The 24,522-nt window shown below is 39.0% G+C and overlaps 1 protein-coding gene across 1 annotated transcript in view; it reads left to right on the forward strand.

Moving 5' to 3' along the window:
- tnnt1 (troponin T type 1 (skeletal, slow)) overlaps positions 1–24,522 on the forward strand; it is a 36,877-nt gene that overhangs the window by 10,556 nt on the left and 1,799 nt on the right. Inside the window, exons 6-12 of the mRNA XM_036560766.1 lie at positions 377–394; positions 1,710–1,731; positions 1,894–1,954; positions 6,134–6,250; positions 6,970–7,047; positions 10,049–10,162; positions 11,983–12,092. Of these exons, the coding sequence (XP_036416659.1) occupies positions 377–394; positions 1,710–1,731; positions 1,894–1,954; positions 6,134–6,250; positions 6,970–7,047; positions 10,049–10,162; positions 11,983–12,092 (520 nt within the window). The remainder of the gene's footprint in view (positions 1–376; positions 395–1,709; positions 1,732–1,893; positions 1,955–6,133; positions 6,251–6,969; positions 7,048–10,048; positions 10,163–11,982; positions 12,093–24,522) is intronic.

Raw genomic sequence — 24,522 nt, forward strand, 5'->3', positions numbered from 1 at the left:
TCCCATCTGCACTGCAAAAGCAGCCATTTTAGTTCATGCCCTTTTTTACACTTCCAATTGCCCTCCAAATCCTAGTCTAGATCAAGTCCTAGTCTTGTCAGCAGCAAGCTGGTCTCAAATCAGTGTCTATGAACAGTTTCCACCACCATACTTCTCTTATAGGCTGTCACAGCTGTGTGATGGGAAATACTAGTTTTCTGACCTGTTGCATTGAAAGCTTTTTGACCATGTCCATGTCATCCTTTATCTGTCTGTGTTTGGAGATTTTGTCCAGATCCTCTCTCTCTCTTCACCTCTTCGTTTCCATCTCTCTCTCCCTTCCATCTTTTCTTTTTTTCCTCTCATTTTGTCATTGCTTTTCTCTTACTGTCTTCAGAGGAGACCCAGGAAGAAGGTGAGAATGTTACAAGTTCTCTTACATGCCACTGACACAGCCATGGACCTCTGATCTTAGGCCCAGAGTCTACTCTACTCTTCATCCATCCTAGTGTTCAACCACAAATCACATAAAGACTGCTTTTTACTGTAGTGTGTTTGTAAGCACGCCTGAGCACTAATCATACTGGGTTATTGTTTTGTTTCAGTTATAATGCTTATTGCAAAATGTATGTTGAAGAGACAAAGTCATTGAAAATGTGAGCCAAAACATACAATGCTGCACAAAATTGAGAGACCGCTGTTTTATTTATTTCATTTTCAGCCAAAACAGCTACAAAAGTACAAAAAGTACAAATTATTCATTTTTCAGATTTCAGTTTTTTCAAAGAAATCTGCGGGAATATTTTTCCACACTTCCAAAGTTCAGTCTTAGAAGTTGCTTTGACATTTTCTGCAGAAGTCTGGACTCTGGAGTGGTCAGCCCATTGTTCAGCTTCTTTGTTTGATGTGTCTGTCTCCTTTTCTCACTAACAGCTTCTTAACAGCTACACATCCTTTCAGACCCATAGCGCTGAGTTGTCCTCTCACTGTGGAAGGATGGACAGAAACACCTGTGGATGTTTTTTTAGATCTGAAGCAGCTTGATTTTCTCCTCTCTCTCAAAGATGAAAGCTTTAAGTGCTGGTTATCTGATGGAGACAGTGTTGGTGGTCTACCAGGGCTTGCCTTTGTTGTTAGGGGGCCCAATTTCTCTGTTTGTTTTTTTTACTTAATTGAACTCCAGTTTTGGGAACTCCTGTTTTTTATCTACTTTCCTCCGACTTTCTCCTCCCTTATGCAAGTGGATTGTCTTATACCTAATCTCCTCAGAAAATTCATGACTTTACATTAACTTAAATAAACGAAGGGTGGTCTCTGACCTTTAAGCAGCTCTGTATGTGGGAAAAATTGCTCCTATGTAGCTACTTTCAGGTACGAGTTCACATTAGACTCAATTCAGTCAACAAGCCTCATTGCTCAATTGAGACTTTTGCTCAGATTAGACCCTTCTAACTGTGTAGTTCACGTTTGTGTGGGTAAACATGAATGTGAACCTACACCCTGAAAAGACCTGCACGTGCACATACAAGTAAATGAACCATGCGTGTCATGAACATTAAATAAACTAGCTAGCAGATTGGCAGCCTTTGTTGACTGAGGACCCCTTGACTAACATGCCTACACCACTGCACACATTTAGTTGACCTGAAGGTCACAGTGCTTGTTTTATCTTCTGTTAACACCATTTTCTTTTTCTGTCTTTGTTGCCCCACTATCTCTGTTTATCTCAGAGGAGGAACGGCCACGGCCCAAGTATGTTCTGAAATATCTTCTCCAGTTTTACTTTCAGTACTGTGATCTAATCAAATCGCTTATCTTTGAGTGTTAATTTGGCCTAATGTTCCACTGCGCTCTCTCACTGCACTCTCTCTCCTCAAAACACTTTATCTCTTCTATAATCTCCTCTATTCCCAGGCCAATGGCTCCTCAACTGGCGCCTCCAAAGATCCCAGAAGGAGAGAGGGTCGATTTTGATGTGAGTGTGATAGGACTCTCTTTGGCCTGTTTGGTGTCTGAAGTTTGCTTGTTTAATTTTCACTGGAGCTGCAAGGCTAACAAGTAATGGAAGATTACAGTTAGCACTGTGTAAACTGCATGACTAAATCAGCACTCTATAAAGTGTACTTTAATAGTTATAATGAATGACTTATTATGGTTATGTGGATTAATATTTGCATCATAATGTTATTATAGCACCTACTTGACATTCTTCCATTGAAAACAGACTTTTAGTATGTTGGAAAAAAAACTATTTCAGATAACAAGCATGTATCGGTCTGCTGGTTTGATGAGGCTACCACCTCACTGAGTATATGCCATTGCTGGTCCACCCTCGGACCACTCTGATTATGACCTGTATACAAGGGCTAACTAGTATTTAATGTCCTCAGAAAGATTTTAAACGCAGTCTTTTATTTTGGAAATATTACAAATATTATACTACTGTTATTATAAACTACTGAAAAATATTACAGATACTGAGAGAAATATTACAAACTGCTAAGAGAAAAGAAAAATAATGACTAGGGATGATATGATTTTGTTACAAATATTGTTGCTGACACTGTGATGGATTAAAATGAATTACAACCCCAGTTCCAAAAAAGTTGGGAGTTTAACATATTGTAAAGAATGCGAATGTACAAAAACTATGGCCTATTTAATATGTTGTTTTATTTTTTCCAATATGTTAAATTTTGGCAATAAATAGAAATTGTGCTCTAGAAGTACAACCTCATTTCCTAATAAGTTGATGCTTCATCACCTCTTCTTTTAACAACACTCTGTAAGCATTTGGGAACTGAGAAGACCATTTGCTGTGGTTCTGAAAGTGAAATGTTTTCCCATTCTTACTTGATATAGGATTTCAGCTCAACAGTTCGGGGTCTGCTTTGTTGTATTTTTCGTTTCATAATGCGCCAAACCTTTTCAGGGGTGACAGGTCTGGACTGCAGGTCAGTTTATCAGCCGGACTCTTTTAATATGCAACCATGCTGTTATGTGTAGAATGAGGTAGAACAAGGCCTTCTCTGAAAAAGACGTCATCTGGATGGCAGCATATGTTGCTCCAAAACATGTATATATTGTTCAACATTAATGGTGCCTTCACAGTCACCCATGCCATGTGCACTAATGCACTCTATACCATCACGCATGCTGGCTTTTGAACTGTGCGCTAATGACAAGATAGATAAACAATCTCTCCCCTCTTTAGTCCAGAGAACATGTAATCCATGATTTCCAAAAAGAATTTCAAACAGTGTTGTTGAAAGAAGGGGTGATGCAGCACCGTGGTAAATATGCCCCTGTCCCTGTTTTTGAAACATGTTTCTGCTATCAAACTCAAAATGGGCATATATTTTTCAAACAAATTTCAGCCTTATCAAACTCTATAAGAATGATGATAATCCTGATGTCTTCTTATTTTACTCACTGAAGTGGCTTCTAAAGGACAAACAATTAATGAAAGAGAACCTGAAGGGTGGAGAAAGTTTGATGCTGCATTAAAATGTGAAGTAACAGGGATTTTTGTCATTTTTTAGCATGTAATGTTGTCCTCATTATCTGAGCTTAGATTTTATATGAGCCTACTGTTAGATCATTGTGGAGGAGAGGAAGAGTTTTTCATGACTTTTAGACATTTTGTTTTATTTCCAACGTTCTTTTTCCTACCATAACTTCTCTCACAAAAATATTTTCCTTTTAAAAGCTTTCATACCTGAAACGAAAGTACAGACACATTTGTGGAAAAAAGCTTATATCTTTCACAATAGCTTATAATTTATTATTACATAAGTGTGTATTCAGGATGTTATTGTCTCTAAATGACTTTATATGTTTTGTGGTGTGATATTATGGTATGATCTGTGTGAGATTCACATTAATAATATTTATCATGTCAAATAATATCATTTATATCGTGCTGGCACACTTCTGGAATCTCCATTAGTCGAGGAACAAATTCCCAAAAAGGCTTTAGTTTTTGAGTTAGCCCACCCGAGGCAGAACAAAGAACACAACCATGTTTTATGTAACTTACTGTCTCTAGTTTGTGAAATGGATGGTTGTATAAAAATATTTCACTGCAAAATTAGTGTAATTCATTAATATTCAGACACTCCCCAAAACCAGAATGTGTGCAGATTTAGGCCTGGCTTAAAGGGAGAGTGTCTGCATTATCCTTTATATTTCAGAAAATAAAATTCAGAATGTGGCCAACTTTAGACTGACTCTGCACAAAGAGATGCTCTATTTCCTAAAGAAAATATAACACCAATATCCTTGTCCATTTCCCAAATACAGGCCTTTAAACCTATGTGTGCAATTTGCTTAGAAATTCTACATCAAAACTGTAATGCATACTATATACCAATATAATAATGATGCCAAACACCAAGAAATGTAATGTACTAGATATTGTTTTCTGATCATAACAGCAGTTTTTTGTATTATACACTTTACCTTTACACATTAACAGGCCCCTATTTCCTTCTCAGAACCAACTTGCACTGACCCTGAAAAATACCACAGGGGTCTGTTGGTCGAAATGTTTAACACAAAACATAGATTAATGCAAATCCATGAAACAATAGTAATTCAAAGATTTTGAACAAAACAGTAAAACAGTAGTTCTTAATCATTTAATATGTTCTGTGATCAATAATAAAAAATAAAATGGGGGCTCCCGAGTGGCGCAACCTTCTAAGCGTTGGCCCTATCATCAGGAGATTGCGAGCCCCCCTCTCCCCCCATTACTCAAAAACGAGATGCTGGTTAGCACAAGCGTCTGTTAGCTGATGTAGCAGATCTGGCAGTTGTCGCTTTCCTCCGAGCGCTTTCGGCTGGCAAATGCCGTTTCGTTAGCAGCAGTTCGAAAAGATGCCATGGATCTTCACAGGTCTCGGAGGAAGCCTGTGTTTGCCTTCGCCCTCCTAGCGCTGGTGGTGTTGTGTGGTTGGTGTTGAGTCCTAACTAGTGGGTGGAATTGAAAGACAACTGAATTGGGGAGAAAATTGGGGAAAAATAAAAAATAATAAATAAATAAATAAAATGAAATACAAAAAAAATACACAATACAAAAGGCCAACAGGAAAATCATTTCAGCATCAAACATCAGCATGAAGTTGTTTTTGTAGTTGTTAAATATCTGTCGTTTAATTTGTTCGTGTGTTTAGCTGTTTAATGTTATTTTTGCTATTTTGGTGGACCTTTCTCAGCACAGCAGTGACAATGACATCTTTGTTTTTAAACTTTGTTGTGCTGAGAATAGTCCACCATCTAAATACTATCTGTGTGTGTGTTTATGCACAGTCAGTATAAAGTTGGCCACATTGTGAATTTTATTTTCTAAAATTATGAAGGATAATGCAGACACTCTCCCATTAAGCCAGGACTGTATTTGCACATTTTCTGATATTGGGGAGCGTCCAAATATTAATGAATTACACACATTTTGCAGTAAAATATTTTAATATAACCATCCATTTCACAAACTAGAGATATCAGTTCTACTGGGGGAATCTCAGAGACTAAGGCCTTCATGGGAATTTGTTCCTCTGCCAATGGTAATAGGGACAATTGGCATAATCGTGCAAATTCATAGATCTTCGCATTCTTAAAGAGTGCTGAGGTTTAGGGATGTTGCTTTGCTTTTTTAGTAGTTTCTTGGGCAAAACAGTAACAAAAAAAAAGATAATTTACTATTCAACATAGAATATTTTTTATGGTGTGATTTATGACTTTATGGGTAAAAGTAATCTTAAATATATATATATATATATATATATATATATATATATATATATATATATATATATATATATACTATAGTAGTTATCTATAAAATCGGACAAAAGTATAGACCAAATTCAGGCTTCGAGGTGGCTGCTACGGCTATTTTAGCTAGGACTTCCTTCCATTTTCTCATTTAAGGTAAATTAGACTCGTAGCTCCAGCACAAAACTGAAGACACAAACTTCAAACACCGTTCATATCTCTGCTGATCAACTGTTTTTGCCATAACGGATGAAAAAAGTGTAAATATGTGTTTTGTGAACTATCCAAACTTTGGACAAAAAGATTTTGATGATTAAAAGTTTAATAAAAAAGTGAATTTTTTCACTCTTTTTTGTTTCTTTCTCTCTCAACTCTTCAGGACATCCACAGGAAGCGAATGGAGAAGGACCTGCTGGAGTTGCAGACGCTGATTGAAGCCCACTTTGAGCAGAGGAAGAAGGAGGAAGAGGAGCTGATTGGCCTGAAGGAGCGAATTGTTAGTCTTGCCACCATACAGCTTTTCTTATGAGGGGATATGAAATTCTCTGTGTTCAGATCAGATACAGGCGTTTACACGGATATTATTCTTCTATTTAACGGATTATTTACCTCATTCAATCAGCTAGAAACTGTATTCCGAATGGCCTCAGTCAGACTAGTCTGTTCCGACTAGTTCTGAGATGTTTACGTGAACGTATTCTAATCCAATTGGGAATCAATTCCGAACAATTATTGGGATTATAGAAGGATTATTAGGCTGCATGTAAACGTGGCTACTGTCAGCTCATTTCATGAATCAAAATGGGGCTCTATCACAGCCACTAAGAGGGAGATTAAAATAATATTAGAGTGAATTCTGTGAACACTTTTGCTTTTGTTACTTTTATTGTACACAAACATTATCAGGGTGAATCTGGAAAAATATAGTTCATATATGTGTCTTAATAAATATGTAACAAATATAATGTGTCTATCTTAACAAACTTATTACTGTGCATTTTCTATTGATCAAAAAAATCCAAAGTTAGTACTGCTTCCAAACTTTTGGCCTTCGGTACGTTTCTGTCTCAGTCACACATCCTGTCTGTATTTCTAACTTTTTCTCCTCTTTCCAGTCGTCCTTTTCCTTTCTTCTTTTTTGCTTGCCCACTATGCATTCCTCACTTACTGCTTCCTGTTTTCTCTCCTGGACTCCCTTCTTCTCCCCATCTGTAGGAGAGACGTCGCTCAGAGCGAGCCGAGCAGCAGCGTGTTAGAGCTGAGAAGGAGCGAGATCGCCAGACGAGGATCGCCGTAAGATGCACATAATCTGCCAACAAATATTGGTTTCATTTACAACACTTAGTGCTGAAAGATGGACGTTAGGACCATAGATGTTTACAAGATCAGGACCTTAGATATTTACTTTGCTCTATCTAAACCCAAGACATTCATTGAGACAGTAATAAGCTAAATATATAAATTATAGAGTACTTTGTATTGAGAGGGGTCTGTCCCAAACCCAACCCCCTTCATTTACACTTGTAAACTTATTGCTTACATTTGTTTTGTATTTTAATGCTTTTTTTAAGGATCTTTATTTCTTTTAAAGTGAAGTTAAAATATTTAGATTTATCATGAGTTAAATTAAAAAAAATGCTATCCCACATTTTCATGTCACTACCGAAACGCTAAGTTTTAGTCCATAGGCGGAGCCTTATTTTAGCCACGCCCCTGCATTTTAGAGCTGGAAGTGAGACTGCATCCCTGTCTCTCATGGCCACACGGTGAGCTGTTAGATCCCATTGTTTTGAAGTAAATGTGTCCCAAAGTCTGAAAATCGGTGTGGAACATTTAAGTTGTCACTACTGAAACACATTTCTTGCTAGTCATGTACTGGCTAGCGATTTTGAGTTTTGCTCAAAATGAGCGAAACTTGTCATTACCAAAACAGTCAATATCAAAATATTTGGTAAAGTTTTGGTAATGTTACGGTTCTTTTAGTAGTGGCAATTGGATTTTAGCCTAAGGTCCAAGTCAGTTAAAAGTCCCAAATGGGTTTTCAACTCTGGCTTTGAACCAGTTTGGTAGAATGATCTAGATCTCCAGTGTGCTATGCCTTAGAACAGGGATCCTCAAGTCAGGCTCTGCTGAGCTGCTTTCCTGTAGATTTCAGTTCCAACTCCAATCTAATATGTCAGATCCAGTGAAAGGAGTGGCTTGGCCAAAGCTTTTAAATAATGTTCCACTACCCCAGATGTAGTCAATCAGCAAAGACATGTTTGTTGACGAAATTTCACTTCAAATAACAATGTAGAAACCATTAACAGTGGATCCAACACATACAGTGAAAAGGTTTATATAAACACTCGTCTTGGACATGAATGTCATGGCAATATTAGGCTTTCGGAGATTACGTTGAACTGTTCTCTTTCTGGTGCAGGGTGAGTGTACAACATACATGCAAAACTTTTTTCGTTTTCTGAAATCAACGTAGGGTCAAATTATATATACAGGGTCAAAAATATACATACAGCACACCTAATATTTGGTTGAATGTCTCTTAGCAAGGTGCACCTTAACTAGACGCTGTCAACATCAACAAGGTTCTGGCAGAATTCTGGTTCAATATTTGACCACTCGTCTTTGCAGAATTGGTAGAGTTCAACTAAATTTGTTATTTTTCTGGCAAGGACCCGACTTTTAAGGGTCACATACTTTCGACAGATATAGGTCAGGTCTTTGGGAATGCCTATCCAAAGCTTAATGTTAACCTGCTTTATTTGCTCCACACCCAGCTTTGATGTATGTTTGCAGTCATTGTCCAGTTAGAACAACCAGTTATGTCCAAGTTTCAACCGTCTAGCTCAGGGGTGTCAAACTCAACCACTAAAAGGTCCATATTAAAAAAATCTCAACAAATCTGTGAACCAGCTGTGTTTACCTAACATGTTGCCATGACCCCAACTGGCCATTATTTGTTTAAAATATGCCAAAATTACAACGGCCAAAAATAGGCACTGAATACTTGAATGATTCACAAAATAATTTTCAATAAAAAAAAATTGTTTCATATAAAATAATAGACTACATTAGCTGCAGATAACTGTTAAGCCTCTTTAAATGTCCCCAATGTACAGTAGGTTTTTTAAAACTGCCTATTCAGTTGAACTAGACACCTGGCATGCTGGGAACTGTAGTGCAGTTCATGGTAAAATGGGCTAATATTAATAGAAAATTCGAACAATTTTGTGGGCCGAATAGGATTGTGCCACGTGCCTGACTTCGCCCGCGGGCCTTGTGTTTGACACATGCAGTCCAGCTGATAGTTTGAGGTTATGCTAAAAAATTCTGAGGTGCAATGTTCCAGTTCCACTGGCAGCAGAACAGCCCCAGAGCATGATGCTACCACCACCATGCTTAGCAGTTGGTACGGTGTTCTCGGGGTTGAATGCCTCACCTTTACTCTGCTAAACAGCTCAGTCCTGCTCTCATCTCACCATAAAGTTTTCTTCCACACAGCTTTTTCTTTGTCAAATCTGTCAGCTGCAAACTTTAGTCGAGCTTGAAGGTGTTGACTTTGGAGCAGGGGCCTCTTTCTTGGATGTAAAACTTGACTGTAGACAGTGACACTGGTGTTCCAGCAACTTCCTGTTAATAGCAGACTTATGCCAAAGCGTATGAACTAATTTCCTCTCAGCTGAGGCTGAGACTTTGTCAGACATTAGCAAAGTAGCTACACCTCCCAGTAGCACGTCCAACCAAACTGATGACCTTGGATCATAGGATCTTAGAAATGGCTCCAAAAGACATTCCTGACTTGAGATCATCTTTATCAGATCTGCTCTGAGCTCCTGGGACTGTTCCATTGTGCTGTGTGTTGGTCAATCCAGTGCTGTCAAACAAACCCTTTTTATGTAAGAACAAAGAAGCTGCCAGCTGTAGTCAATCATGGTCACTAACGGGAAGTTAAGAGGTCTTGTTAAAAACATTTTGGAAGTTTCAGCCCTACTGAATTATTAATCTAAGGGGTGTATGTGTAATTTTAACTTTGTATGCATAACTTTGGCTCAATGTTGTTTTAAAAAAATAAAAGCTGTGCCCCAAATTCTTGTTCTTTTCTATAAAAGATGCATGTTGTACACTCTGCCACAGAAAGAGAACCGTTCAAAGAAAACACTGAGAGACTAATACTGCCATGATTTATTGATGCTTATTAAAAAGTGATGAAGTCTTTTAGCTGATCGACTCAGCCAAAGTTGAAAAAACCTGTTTTTTAATATCCTTCCTTTCATGTCCACCCTCTGTTTCTCAGGAGGAGCGCCAGAGGAAGGAAGACGAGGAGGCAAAGAAGAGAGCAGATGATGAGGCCAAGAAAAAGAAGGTTTTGTCTAACATGGGGGCTAACTTTGGCGGCTTCCTAGCCAAGGTAATCAGCAGCGTTACGTGTTTGTATGTGTGCAGATTATTCAGTGATCGTGTTTCTTTCTGTGTTTTTGTTTTCATATGTTTTCAGGATAAACATGTCTCATGGTTAGGCTTAAAATAATGTATTCCATATAGGTACTTACATATGTAATACATATGCGACATATTGTTGTATATAAATACTTGTTATACTACTACTTATATGTATTTATTTATACACACACACACACAGGACGCTGTTAAAAAGGTAAATAAAAACAAAATGCAATGATGTGCAAATCATTTAAACCCTATATTTAATTGAAAATGCTTCAAAGACAACATATATAAATTTGAAACTGAGAAATTTAATTGTTTTTTGAAAAATATATGCCCATTTTGAATTTGATGCCGTAACACTTTCCAAAAAAGTTGGGATGGAGGCAGGTTTACCACTGTATTTCATCACCTCTTCTTTTAACAACACCCTGTAAGCGTTTGGGAACTGAGGAGACACTGCTGTAGTTTTGAAAGTGAAATTTTTTCTCATTCTTGTTTGATATAGGATTTCAGCTGCTCACCAGTTCGGGGTCTCATTTGTCATATTTTTCATTTCATAATATGCCAAATGTTATCAGTGGTGACAGGTCTGGACTGCAGGCCGGCCAGTTTAGCACCTGGACTCTTTGAATACGTAGCAATGCTGTTGTAATACATGCAGAATGTGGTTTTACATTGTCTTGCTGAAATAATCAAAGCCTTCCCTGAAAAAGACGTAGTCTGGATGGCAGCATATGTTGTCAAAACATGTATATATCGTTCAGCATTAATGGTGCCTTCACAGAAGTGCACGTCACCCATTCCATACGCACTAATGCACCCCAATACCATCATGAATACTGGCTTTTGAACTGTGCATTGATAACCAGCTGTGTGGTCTTTAGCCTGGAGGACACAGTGTCCATGATTTCTAAAAAGAGTTTCAAATGTTTATTTGTCGGCCCACAGGACACTTTTCCACTTCACCTCAGTCCATTTTAAATGAGCTCAGGCCCAGAGAGGGTGACAGCGTTTCTGGATCCTGTTTATATATGCCTTCTTCTTTGCATTTTAGAGTTTTAACTTGCATTTGTGGATGCAATGACTAATTGTTTTCACAGACAGTGGTTTTCAGAAGTGTTTCTGAGCCCATGCAGTGATTTCCAGTACAGAATCATGTCTGTTTTTAATGCAATGCTGCCTGGGGGCCCAAAGATCACGGCCAGCAAATACTGGTTTTTGGCCTTGTCCCTTGCATACAGAGATTTCTCCAGATTCTCTGAATCTTTTAATAATATTATATACCGTAGATGTTGAAAAGCAGAAGTTCTTTGCTATTTTACGTTGAGAAACGTTATTCTTGAATTGTTGCACTATTTGATTGTGCAGTCTTTCACAGAGTAGTGAGCCCCTCCTCATCTTTACTTCTGAAAGACTCAGCATCTCTGGGATGTTCTTTTTATACCCAATCATGTTACTGACCTGTTGCCAATCAACCACCATGTGTTTTTTTGTCATTATGCAACTTTACCAGCCTTTTGTTGCCCTGTCCCAACTTTTTTGGAACGTGTTATTGACATCAAATTCAAAATGGACAAACATTTTTCAAACAGTTTGAACATTTAATATGTTGTCGTTGTATTATTGTCAATGACATATAGGGTTTAAATGATTTGCACATCATTGCATTTTGTTTTTATTTACATTTTGCACAGCGTCCCAGCTTTTTTGGAAATAGGGTTGCAAATATGGGGCATATATATGGCATCCTGACATCATCAAGTTTTTGTGTGTGTTTGACAGGCGGAGCAGAGGCGAGGAAAGCGTTTGACTGGAAGAGAAATCAAAAGGAAGACTCTGGCTGAGAGGCGCTCTCCTCTGGGAATTGAGAACCTGAGAGAGGACGGTCTGAGGTAAACATACACACACCTTCAAAAGGTTCATCACAGTTCATTTACAGTTGTTTAGACATTTTCTGGAAATGTGGCTCAGTTTCTCAGTACACAAGCTGAGACAGTTTCTCAGTACAAAGTACACTGCATTCAAAACTCTTTCCCTTCTCAGAATAGCACTTTGTAACTCTACATCACTTACAAGGCTCCCCACAAAATGATGTAAACACTTCCACATGGCGCTGAAAAGTACAGCAAGTTATGATTGCCAAACTGCTGGTTGTCCAAGTGGTGCCCGGAAAACAAAAAGGGCTTTGTACATGATTGGTTTACTTTTAAAGGCAAGCCACGTCTTTTGAGTTGGGACTGTATCCGTCTCTCGCAGGAGGGTGCTGATCTCATTTCTTGCAGAACAGCACGTAGTCTTGTTCAGTGGTCAAGAGTGTAGGGCAGTCAGCCACTGACAAACCAGGAGGCTAGGCAGCAGACAGACTGGCTAAATAAATTGCCTTGAGACGCCACATAGGTTCCACTGTGTCTGTTTCACAAGTCAAACAACAATTGTTGTACAAGTCAAATGAATATCAGTCTAGTTCAACCAGTTCATAATGACATCACCTTTGGTCTAAAACTAAGACTGCTTAACCTAAGATCTCTTATATCTAAGGCCGTTGTAAATTAAATCATTACTGTTCATGATTTTGATGCTCTCAGCATCACAGAAAAGTGGATTAGATCTGTATAGTTATGTACATAGCCCTGGTTTAAATGGCCGAGGTGGAGGCAGAGCAATCATTCATACAAGCGTTTTAGGCATTAATCAGAGAGCAGACTACAAATTCTCTTCTTTTTTTTCTTTTTTTTTTTTTTTTGATATAAGTGATCAGGGAACAAATATGAATTAATTTTATACAATAACACTCGAATAAAGTAATAATTTTCAGAGATTTTAATACTCATCTTAACAAACTATAGGATCCACTAAGATGTTTTTTGTATTATTTGTATCTATTTTAGACTCAGTTTCACTCCAAATATAATGGAGCTCACTAATTATTGCAACCACACTCTTGACTTAGTGTAAACTTAGATCATTTAGCTGTTCTCCCCCAGAGCACAGCAGTCTCAGATCATTACCCAATCTCATACGAAATCTGCTTTAGTCATAATATATGTTGATCCCATGATATCGCGCCAAGCGTAATATAACATCCTCCACAGCTAGTAGCTTAATTAAAAACCTCCAGATCGATCAGCTTCAGCAACCTACCGAATTAGACATTATGACCAAATGCATAGAGGATAATTTTTCATTCTTCTTTAGTTAATGTGGCCAAACTAAAAAGTAAAAGAATAGGGTAAGTAATAGAAAACTAGACGTATTACAGTCTGCCTGGAAGGAGCCTTAAAGACTATAGAAGAGCACTTACTGCAGCGCACTCAACCCATCTCTCCTCTCTGATTGAAAATAGTAAAAAATAATCCTAGATTATTGTTTAGCACAATGTTGAAATGAAGAACCAAACAAATACTTAACTTCAGATACCATCAACCTGCAGCAGCAATTGTTTTCAATAATAAAATTGAAACAGGCAAAAGAATTCAAAACACACAGTTAACCGCTACAGAAATGCTGTCCTTCAAACCCAGTCCAGATCTTGAGTGCAGTGTAACGACTACAGGCTGGAATTCCTTAACTTACTTGAACAATCAGAGCTGGTTAAAATAATTTCCTCCTCAAAACATTCTTCTTACATGTCAGATCCAATTCAAACAAGTTTAAAATAAATTTTACTGGAAAGAAACAAGACTAGACAGGACGGGATGGAAAACCTTGTAGGAGTAACAGGAATAACTCTTTCCTGATTCAGATCTTACCTCACTGATCAGTATCAGTTTGTGAATGTAAACGCCGCATCATATGTTTGAAAAAAAGTAAAGTATGGTGTTCCACAAGGGTCTCTTTTAGGACCTCTGTTGTTCACATTTTATATGCTGCCACTGGGTACCATTATCAGTAAACGTGGCATACATTTCCACTGCTATGCTGATGACACAACTGTATATATCAGCCAAACCAGATAAATTTCAACCAATAAGACAGATGACTGATGAAGTGGCTCACAAAGCAGTATTCTAAGTATGCGGGATAACTTCAACAAGCACTGTCCAACAGAGGTGTAGCTCTCCACCCTTTGGGCAGGCTTACCTTCAAGCTTAAGTTATCTAGCTAACTGAAACTCTTGTGATAAAACTGCCTGTGACCTTCAACCCCTCAGGTGGTGCGTTAAAAACCAGCACGCTTCCGTCACCACATGGACTCAGAAATACTTTGACATACCTTTTTCCATAAACACCATCCATCGCTGCATCCACAAACGCAATTAAGACTGTACTATGCACAGCGGAAGTCATATGTGAACAGCATCCAGAAACACTGCCGACTTCTCTGAGCCCAAGCTTTGACGAGTTCACCTTTCAGATTGTTTATGGAAATAATGGAAGTCATGTTTTCTGGGCCAAAGAAGAAAAGGACTATCTGAATTGTTAGAAGCAGAAAGTTCAAAAGCCAGGGTCTGTCATGGTGTGGGGTGGGGGGCATTATTGGGTAACATCTGCGAAAGCACCATTAATGCTGAACACTTTTTAGAGCATCATATCAGTGCTGTCAGAAGAAAACCTCATCTCCATTTTTTGGAGATACAAGGTTTTCTTCCGACAACAGCGATATGCTGCATTCTAGATCAGGGTTTCTCAACCTGTGGGCCAAGGACCACCAGTGGGCTGTGAGGCACCCCCTAGTGGTCCGGGGGGAGGCAGAGGGTGTAGTTTGAACCGGATCCAGTAACATCACTTTAAGTCAAAAAGTGAAAAATGATTAATAATTAAAAATCTAAGAATTAAACATTTTCAAATTATAACCAATATAAATATTAATACAGATGTAAAAAAAAAAACAACAAAAATAAAAACTAGCAGCACTTTCAGCACCGTACAGTCAGTCTGACTCTTTACAGACTCTTATTTGCTGTCTTGTCATTCCTGCAGCACCAGATGCAGCTGTTAAAAATGACAGGCGAGCTTTAAAATAATAGCGAAGATCCATGTTTGATTCCGGCTCATTAATCGTGAGCATCAGCGACCTGAATGGTTAAACTCAGACTGATTCTCAGAATTGATACTCAGCCAATGACAAAGAAGCAGATATCAAGTAGAGTTTATTATTGTTGCTGATTGTGACAGAGCTAATCCAAAAGCCCACTGAGAGGAGTGTTGGCTTTTTCAAAAGAATCACAAAAACCCTATGAGAAAAATCTATGAGGCATTCTGAGACCAAACAATTACAGGCAAAGCCAGTGGATTATTTTTCAGTGAATACATGAAGGACTGCAGCTCCAAATCACAGTCCACATGTACATTTTATGTTACTATTCCTCACCCTTTTTTTGTAACGTCATTCCAACCGTATGTTTTTTACATTATTGTTTTCAACATAACTGTAATTGTGTTTTTTGCGATTGACCCGGTCTGATCTTTTCCAGACCCTGATTCTCAGGTTTTCAGTGTCAACACTTAAGAAAAGAAAAAGAAGTTTGCATTAAACAAAGCTGATTTTAGTTTTCCTGTGGGCCAGTTTGCTTTGTGTGCTCAAACAGGTGGGTCTTGGGGTGGAAAAGCTTGAGAACCGCTATTCTTTTTCAGGGACATCTGTGCTTATTTCAGCATAACACCACCAAGCACATTCTCAGTATTGTCAACATGTCACAACAGCATGATAGTCTCTGTGTAGTCAGAGAGTGCGGGTGCTAGACTGGCCTGCAGTCCAGACCTGTCTCCTGTTAACAACATGTGGCAATCATTGCCAAAAGCCCAAATTATGAAAACAAACAGCTGAAGGCTTGTATAATAGAAGAATGGATCACACTTTCAAAACTGGATCAGTTTGTGTCGTCAGTCCCCAAATGATTATTAAGTGCTGTTAAAAGCAAAGATGGGGGCTCCTGAGTGGCGCAGCCGTCTAAGCATTGACTCTATCATCAAGAGCTCGCATGTTAGATTCCAGATGCTACAGCTATCTGTGACTGGGAGTCCAAGAGAACACAACTGGCCTCGCTCCCTGGGTGGGTAGGATGGCCCCCACTTCTCCCCATCACTCAACATGATGCTAGCCAGCGCAGGTGTCTGTGAGCTGATGTAAGAGAACTTGAGGCTAGTGTTCTCCTCCAAGTGTGTTCAGCTGTGCAGTGATGTTGCATTAGCAACAGTTCAAAAAGATGTGGTGGCGCTTCACATGACTCAGAGGAGGCTTGTGTTTGCCTTCACCCTCCTAGCACTGGTGGTATCGTGTGATTAGGGGAAACCAAACTAGCAGGTGGAATTGAGTCTGACCAAATTGGGGAGAAAATTGGAACACCCCCCCCCCAAAAAAAAGGAAAGGTGATGGTAAATACAGTGTGATTTAAAAAGATTCATCCGATTTCAAAATAATATATTTCACTTGTAAATCATTACAGAACAATACAGTAAACTGTAAATGGTTTAAATGAGCATAAAGTTTATTATGTAATTTTACAAGTGCTCAATATGAACCTCCTCCAGCTGTTTGGACAACATCAACACCATAGTCAAATTCATCCCATACTCGATTGAGCATGTCGGGGGTCTCTGCACTCACGGCTCTTTCAGTGTGAACCCCAAACCCCAAATGCATATGATGTCTTTTTTTAAAACCCACTCTGGTCTGACTCTTACCAGATTGTTCTCTCCTTTCAGGGCCCTCTTGCGCAACTCTCCATAGGGCATCTCACACAACCCTCCATATACGTACAAGAGTGAACCTCAGCTATAACTTAAACTGTCATCTGGTGCAGCTCCCTTCTGTGAGCCCAGAAACTCTTTCCCCGTTAGAGAGTCTATTGCATACAGTCCATAGTCTGCTTCCCTATATTACCTATTAGGAGGGGTCTCTAGTCAGCCAATGTTTAGTTTATTGATTACTAATCAGGAATATTTTTATTCAATCCTTTCCATCATACCCTCCTCTTCACGGTTATAACTGTGAACCTTACAATTGCTTAACTTGTTTTCAGTGTATAACACGAGGTAACATACTATAAATGCCAAGTGAAATAACCCCAACAAACATAAATCTTAATGTGTAAGTCAAGAAATCAAAATCAAAAATTAGATGGAATCACATTATAAAGCAAAAAGAAGTCAAATCACAAAGACAGAGGATTTTAAAATTAAACCAAATCAGATTTAAATCAAAAACAATCCACCAAATCAAAAATAATCCACCATCATACCCCTCCAAAAGCGGCCAGTATTTGTGCATTAGGGCCTAACATGCAGCAATAACCACCTTGCACTGTCACTACAATTTCGAGGAGCCAATTAACAGTCTGGTGAACTTTTAGAGAAGGGTCAGAAAGCATTAGCAGGCACAGCTAAATGGATCCTTCCTGATTATAAAGTCTCATGCCTCATTATTTAGGCACATACGCCCCTGTATCAGGTGTTCCAAAAAGCCATTTAGCCCAAATTGGACCGTTCCAGTCCCAATCTCAGCCCCAAGGGCAACAACCAGTGTCCAGACCCCAACTCCTTGCAGTTGGACAACAGGTGTTAGCCAAAAAGTGAACCAGACTTTTTGTGATTGCCAGTACCTTGGTCACAGGTTCCAAAGCACAAAGTAATGACACTAGAGCACAGAGTAGACGTGGAGAAACCTAACAATAAACACAGAATAAAAGGGTGTATACTATACTTGGGAATACACTATACACTAATGCACTAACACACTAATAGTTAAAATCAGCACAAACAGTTGTATCTGAAATGGTGCATGATCTTCCTCTTCCGCCCCAGTGACTTCATGCCACGTAGAGAGGCTGACGTAAGCCAAAGAGAGGTCACAAGTACGTCATTTGGCTCAATCAGACGTCCGTAGTTATAGGTATGATACGGCAAATTAAACGGATGTTGCCGTTGTCTGCAGGATTTTTAACCTGCAGTACTGGATGATGTCCCAACATATTAGACACAATTTTCCCAATCATATTGGATATCACATGGTAGAACACAACCTCCCAAAACAACCAAAATCATAAGAAAAACCAGTAAAATTATCCCCATTCTTATTAAGATGGCTTTCCATTGGCCAGAGAATAACCAATCACACCAATTTCCGGTCATTAAAGAAGGACCTGCCCTTAAATGATCCATTAAGTTTGAAAAATTACCATTTTCAGCGGTATGCGTTGGAATAAATGTACAAAATTTATCACCAAATAGAACACACACTCCTTCATGGAGCCCTCATAATGTCAATTGCAAACCTATTTTGTACCGCCATGCGGGAAGTAGCATCCAAATGCTGACCTAGCAATTCTAAAACCTTTATGGTGTAATTCATGAGTCTTTGTTTATTATACCAAATCTAATTGATCCACTTTGCATTTCTAGCTGTTTGGATGCTTGGCAGAAACGCAAACAAACCTCCCAGGCAGGACATTAACAGGAACGCCTGCCCAGTTTAATGTTGGTTTCTCCGCTTCCCAAGAAATATCTCTTTCCTGCTTAGGAGTTATTGGGCCCCATGCAAATAAAAGAACATTTCCACTAAGCGTAACAGGAGCACAACAGCCTACCCAATTATCTGGTAGGGCTTGTAGCAGCTCTTTTCCTTCTTAACAAATCCAAAATATGTCTGCTACAGGATTTGGGCCTTCAGCAAAGTCCGCGTCGAAGGTGACATTTCCCTTAGTACTTATCTAAATGGTAGCATTTAACACTTGATCACATCTGAGTATAATACTGTTAACCTCAATGTCATCTCCTTGACAAAAACAAAATGGGTATTGTACTCCTCCATCTCTAATTACAGGTGGCGGAGCAGTAATTGGCTTACTCACAGATGTACAACTTTCCAAATTCTTGCTTCTAACCATTCTTGGACTCAAACTATCCAGTAAACAGAGTAAAGGACATATTGTTACACTTTCCCAACAATCGTTCAGTCCTCCTATAGCTTCTATTGTTGGTACATGACATGCTATACAATCTTCATTGGTGATAGTCTCAGCAGTATAGCGCAAGTAACGATACAACATGTTTTGTGATGCATATTCCGTGACTACTAACCCTCTTTCTTCAGATTCAACAGTATCTAGGGTGTCTTTTACATCTTCCTGTCCTAACTCCATTAGTTCATGTGCATGCCATTTCTGAACATTTATTTTTTTTATTATCTCATAGCAAGTTATTGGCTCACATTGGTAACCCTCACAAAAAACGGATTCACGTCTTACTCCTACAGTCATTTTTATAGGGACTTTACATTGATCAGTTTTTTGAATCCCTACTCCTTTCATTTTCTCTTTAATGTCTTTTTGAAAAGGCTTTAGTACCAGTGCTCCTATACGTGACATAAGATTCTCCTGCTGGTAATGAATAATTATATTTAAGGAGCAAAAGAGAAAACACACACTGTAGCCCTTTGTTCTTTCTACTGGGTGTCACACTGGGCCCTACACAGTTTGGTTCTTGCGTACAGTTGGTAATACCTGGAAACCACAAGCAATGGCGAGATCGATTGAATTTTTGTGTCCCTATTGTCACTGTCCATTCGTGCAACACCATGGAATCCTCCGATTTTCCACAGACTCCTTGACAGACTTTTTGACTGGAGATTAGAGCTGAGCGATATGGCCAAAAATGTTATTACGATAAACAAAATTCATATCGTTCGATATCGATACATATCGCGATAAATGTCAAATCATTATTTTATATTTGTTTTAAGGCTGATTTTTGGTCCTGGGTGGTTAATTGCTGCTTTAAACTATCCTTTATGGTCGGAACACGACAAACACTCGGCAAACAGTGGAACATTTCACAGATGGGAGAGTGGGAGAGAGTGTCTGGTGAGCTGTTTTTACCAGCTGGAAAAGCATGGCTACTTTGTAATAGTCATAATTTAAGAAAACAGATTATTTTTAGCTGGTGCCGAGCGCTCGGCTACCCCGCTACAAACGACATCACAGTGTTCAGACACCAGCTAGACGACTGGATTTCTCTGTACTGTCGTAGTAGTTTAAGTGGTGAACCGCAAAATATCAACACCAGACAAACAGAGTCCTCCAGGGCTGTAATTTACATGAACCCACTTCTTTCTTTCACTTTCGTTGCTTGGGAATGCACTAATACTTGAATATGACTGTCCGAGCTGTAGTTGTGAGGATTGTGATTGTGATATAACGCTGCTAAAGAGGTGAGTTCGCTGTAGGTCAGTACAGTTACACCACTGACCTCGTCACTCACACTCGGTCACAGGAGAGCAGATCGCCGGTCACTCCACTCAAACAGGGAATGTATAACTCCGCGTTTCAGCCGTTGCTAAAGACTCATCGTACTCGTGGCCCCCTCCCTCTCTAACCATGTAGAAAAACCTGGAAGTGCGCCCTCTCCTGGCGACAGCAGAGTAGTGTAGATCTTGCTGTAGAAAACGCCTCCAAGGCTTTCGCTGAACGTGGAAGCGTGAGAACGGTGTATTATATCGAACATTTATCGAACATGTCGTATCACTCTATCGAGAAAAAGTTATATCGTGATAATTATCGTTATCGTTTTATCGCCCAGCCCTACTGGAGATTGGACAGTAAGTTCACACTGCACACCAACAGTCAAATTCCAGCTTTGTCAGACAAGTGAGTACTCCAGCTCTGCTCTTTTCATTCGCTCATGGGAGTAGTGAATGTAGTTAGTTTCACTTGTGTCATTTTGCAAACAATACATTCCTGTTGGAGGGTGGTATCTTGCATACAACATGCACACAGTCAGTCCTAATAGAGCAGTGATGATAGACATGGCCAAAGACGTCATCAAACAAGTCGCAGCTGCATTCTCAAGTCTGCTCGATTTCGTTATCCCCGCCTTATTCTGAATCATCGCTGTCTCTCGACGGGCTTGAGCCCTAGTGAATGGTCTGGTGGGTCCACTTGGTCCTGCCACTGGAGAGTCATCTTCATGGTCTCTGTCCTCTTGTTGAACTGATGGCTGTTCTGTGGTCTGACTTGGCTGACGTGGTCTCAGCAGTGGGGTGCTCTGGAGCACTGATTTAGATGGATCCACACTTTTCGTCCTTTGACCTTGACTGCTGTTAGAGTGGCTAAGACCACCTTCTGCCCACTTGCCTCACATAGCTTAGCAATTTTAGCTTTAAGGATGCTATTTTGACGTTCAACAATGCCTTGTGACTGTGGATGATATACACATCCTAATCTGCGTTTTAATCTTAATGCCTGTGTGATTATGTCACTGACCTTATTGACAAAGTGTTGGCCATTGTCCGGCGTAATTCTGTCTGGTATGCCGAATCTAGGTATGACTTCTCTCAACAGAATTTGAGAAAAGCGGCTGTGTGTGTGTGAGCGCACATGTGGTCCACCTTCCTCTGTCTCTTTCATTCTTACTCACAGCTGCAGTCTCTCTCCTGCTAGGACAAGACCGTTATTACTCATATATTTGGTAGCGTCTGTTATTTTCTTTTTTGTTTAAAAACCCCAACTAGTTTATACGGCTGAGTTTTCACCAATCATGCTTTTCACACCACTTTTCCTTAATTCAACGGGACATGTTTAAAATAATCTCCTTTAATCAGCTCATTCTGTGAATTTCTGAGGACATGCTGCAATCGTACGAGCGCACTAACACAGCTGTTGACCCTGTTAGCGCTATGTAGCACAACTGCTTCCAAATTTGGATATGGCTGTAAATTGTCAGTGGGTCAGTTCCCCGTATTTTAACCCATTTGAGAGGTGTTACCCATTCTAAAGCTTTTTCTCTTCCCCACAGTTTCTCTCCCTTTGACTAGACAAATATCTACGGAGCCCCAGAGGGAAAGGAGGTAAAAATAAAAAGGAATTAATTTGAGCAAACGTTTTGTAGTTCGTATGCACGTTTTCTCTTATTCGTGGTCACGATTTCTTAAATCGTTCCCTCGTTTTCTTTTAATCGTGCGCACGTTTTCTTTACTTCGTGGGGTTTTTTTTTCTATTCGTGATCACGATTTTCTAATTCGTTCTCTCGTTTTCTTTTAACCGTGGTCATGTTTTATTTTTAACTGAATGCACGTTGTTTGTGTTTTGATAACAGCTCCCTGAGACTGTCTGACGGGTTTTGATGAGTTAGATTGATGAGATAATGGACAGAGATGCTCATCAGGTCTCATGTTTTGAGGGGTTATGAGGAAACTGCAGCTCCTCTTCACAGCGAACGGCCCACAGTGTTTCTGCTCCAGGTCAAGCTGCGGTGTTAGAGACTATCACACAATTACAGGATGAAATGATCAGCGTTTCAGCATCCTCACATTAATATATCAACATCTGATCCATAGATCTATTAAACTCTCTCGCCATTTGACCTCATCCCACATGAATGTGTCTGTGTGTGTTTGATTTGAGTTTGTTGAAACGTTGACGCTGATCATTTCTTCATGTAATTGTGTGATGATCTCTAACACCGCAGCTTGTTGCAGGAGCGTCTATATCTCTGATAAATATGATCATTAGACAGTGCAGTTTAGTGAAGATTGTGGTTGTAGTTTATTGTCTTCCTTCATTTCACCACCAAACTGCGGCTGCACTGATGAATCTGAGGGCCGTTTGCTGTGAAGAGGAGCTGCAGTTTCCTCATAACCCCCCAAATCAGAATCAAACCTAATGAGCATCTCTGTCCATCATCTCATCAATCTAACACATCAAAACCTGTCAGACAGTCTCAGGGAGCTGTTAGTTACTTCTGCACCGGACAAAAAACACGACCTGTATCTACAACATTGATTTTGCACAGGAATCAAAAACATAAACAACGTGCGTTTAGTTAAAAATAAAGCATGACAATGATAAAAAGAAAACGAGAGAACGAATTAGAAAATCGTGATCACGAATAAGCAAAAATGTACCCACGAAGTAAAGAAAACGTGCGCGCGTTTAAAAGAAAACGAGGGACGATTTAAGAAACCTTGACCACGAATAAAGGAAAACGTGTGTACGAACTGCAAAACGTTCGCTCGAATTAATTATTTTTTTTTACCTCTGTCCCCTCCGGGGCTCCGTATATATCTTAAAATTTAATCTATACACAATATCTATTTTTCATCTAGATTGATCTATTCCGCTGATTTAAAGGAATGCATTCCAGGTGCTGCTCTGGGTGTAACTCTAGGGCCAAAAAGCAGCTTCATTCCAACTCACAACTGCTTTTATTTTAACCACGGTATCAACTGGTTTCATGAACAATTCCTGATAATATTCTGGTCCATACACATCAATTATATAGCTGTTATTAGTCTTTCCCAAAGTACCTCTCTTTTCACAACTGTAAGGTGGATTTCTAACTCCCTGCACTGCCTCTCGTCCTGGGGTGGTCCAAATGGACCCCATGGCAGTGGTTCTAACTCTATTACAGCTTCTAATGGCACTTTACCAGTCAACAACAAATTTAATACTGGTGCTAAAAGGTCCTTGTGTCTCTACTAACAAGTTATTATCCATGAAATCACTACAACTGATGTTAGTAAATATTAATCCAGTTACTCTGCTTTCTATCGATGCACTTAGGGCTCATTCATATGTTAACTTAACCACGCCTTATTACTGTGGATTAGACTGAGTCCTACCCAAGTCTCAATTCATTTCCACTTTCTCACTCCAAACTCCCTTTCTTCGTCATCATTTACACTCGTCACTGTTATAATTATTATTATCAATTGCTTGTATTTAATCCAACTGTTGATTTTCACTACAAGTAGTTCTATCTTCTTTTTTTCCTTCCAAACAGTAATATTTGTATAGCTTTAAACGACAGTGCTGGCACGTACTCTTGAATCGCTTGTAACAAATGTGTTTCATCCGATCTAATACATCTCCCAAAAGGATATATTCTCATTTCTTTTTATCAATATCCAGTTACCTTTAACTCCTGCTCTGTAACTTTATTATTTCTTATCATTACTGTTGTAACCCTAAATACAACTCAATCATGTGTAATACAGCTTTTACACTTTTGGCCACTCATTCAGACAAAATCACACAGACAGACATTTAACACTTATCTCTTTTTTTTAGCATGCTTTACTTTACTACTTCTTTTTCTCTTATTATTTCTCTCTCTTCTCTCATTATTTCTCTCTTATTTGCTGCTATTTTTCTCTTAGTTCACTGTTTTTGGTCAACCGGTGTTTTTCTCATGATTATTTATTTATTTATTTTTTTACATTTTCATAAGATTATTTTCATTTTTTTGGATTTCATTAATTATTTTCATTTTTTTTAGATTTTTATAGAATTATTTTCATTTTTTGTTTTTTGTCACCGGTTGTTTTCTAACTATTACTCCTTTTTATAAATGTTCTTTTTCTTTACATTTTCCTCTTTCCACTCTCAGT

This window comes from Colossoma macropomum, unplaced genomic scaffold (assembly GCF_904425465.1).
Source record: "Colossoma macropomum unplaced genomic scaffold, Colossoma_macropomum, whole genome shotgun sequence".
NCBI lineage: Eukaryota > Metazoa > Chordata > Actinopteri > Characiformes > Serrasalmidae > Colossoma > Colossoma macropomum.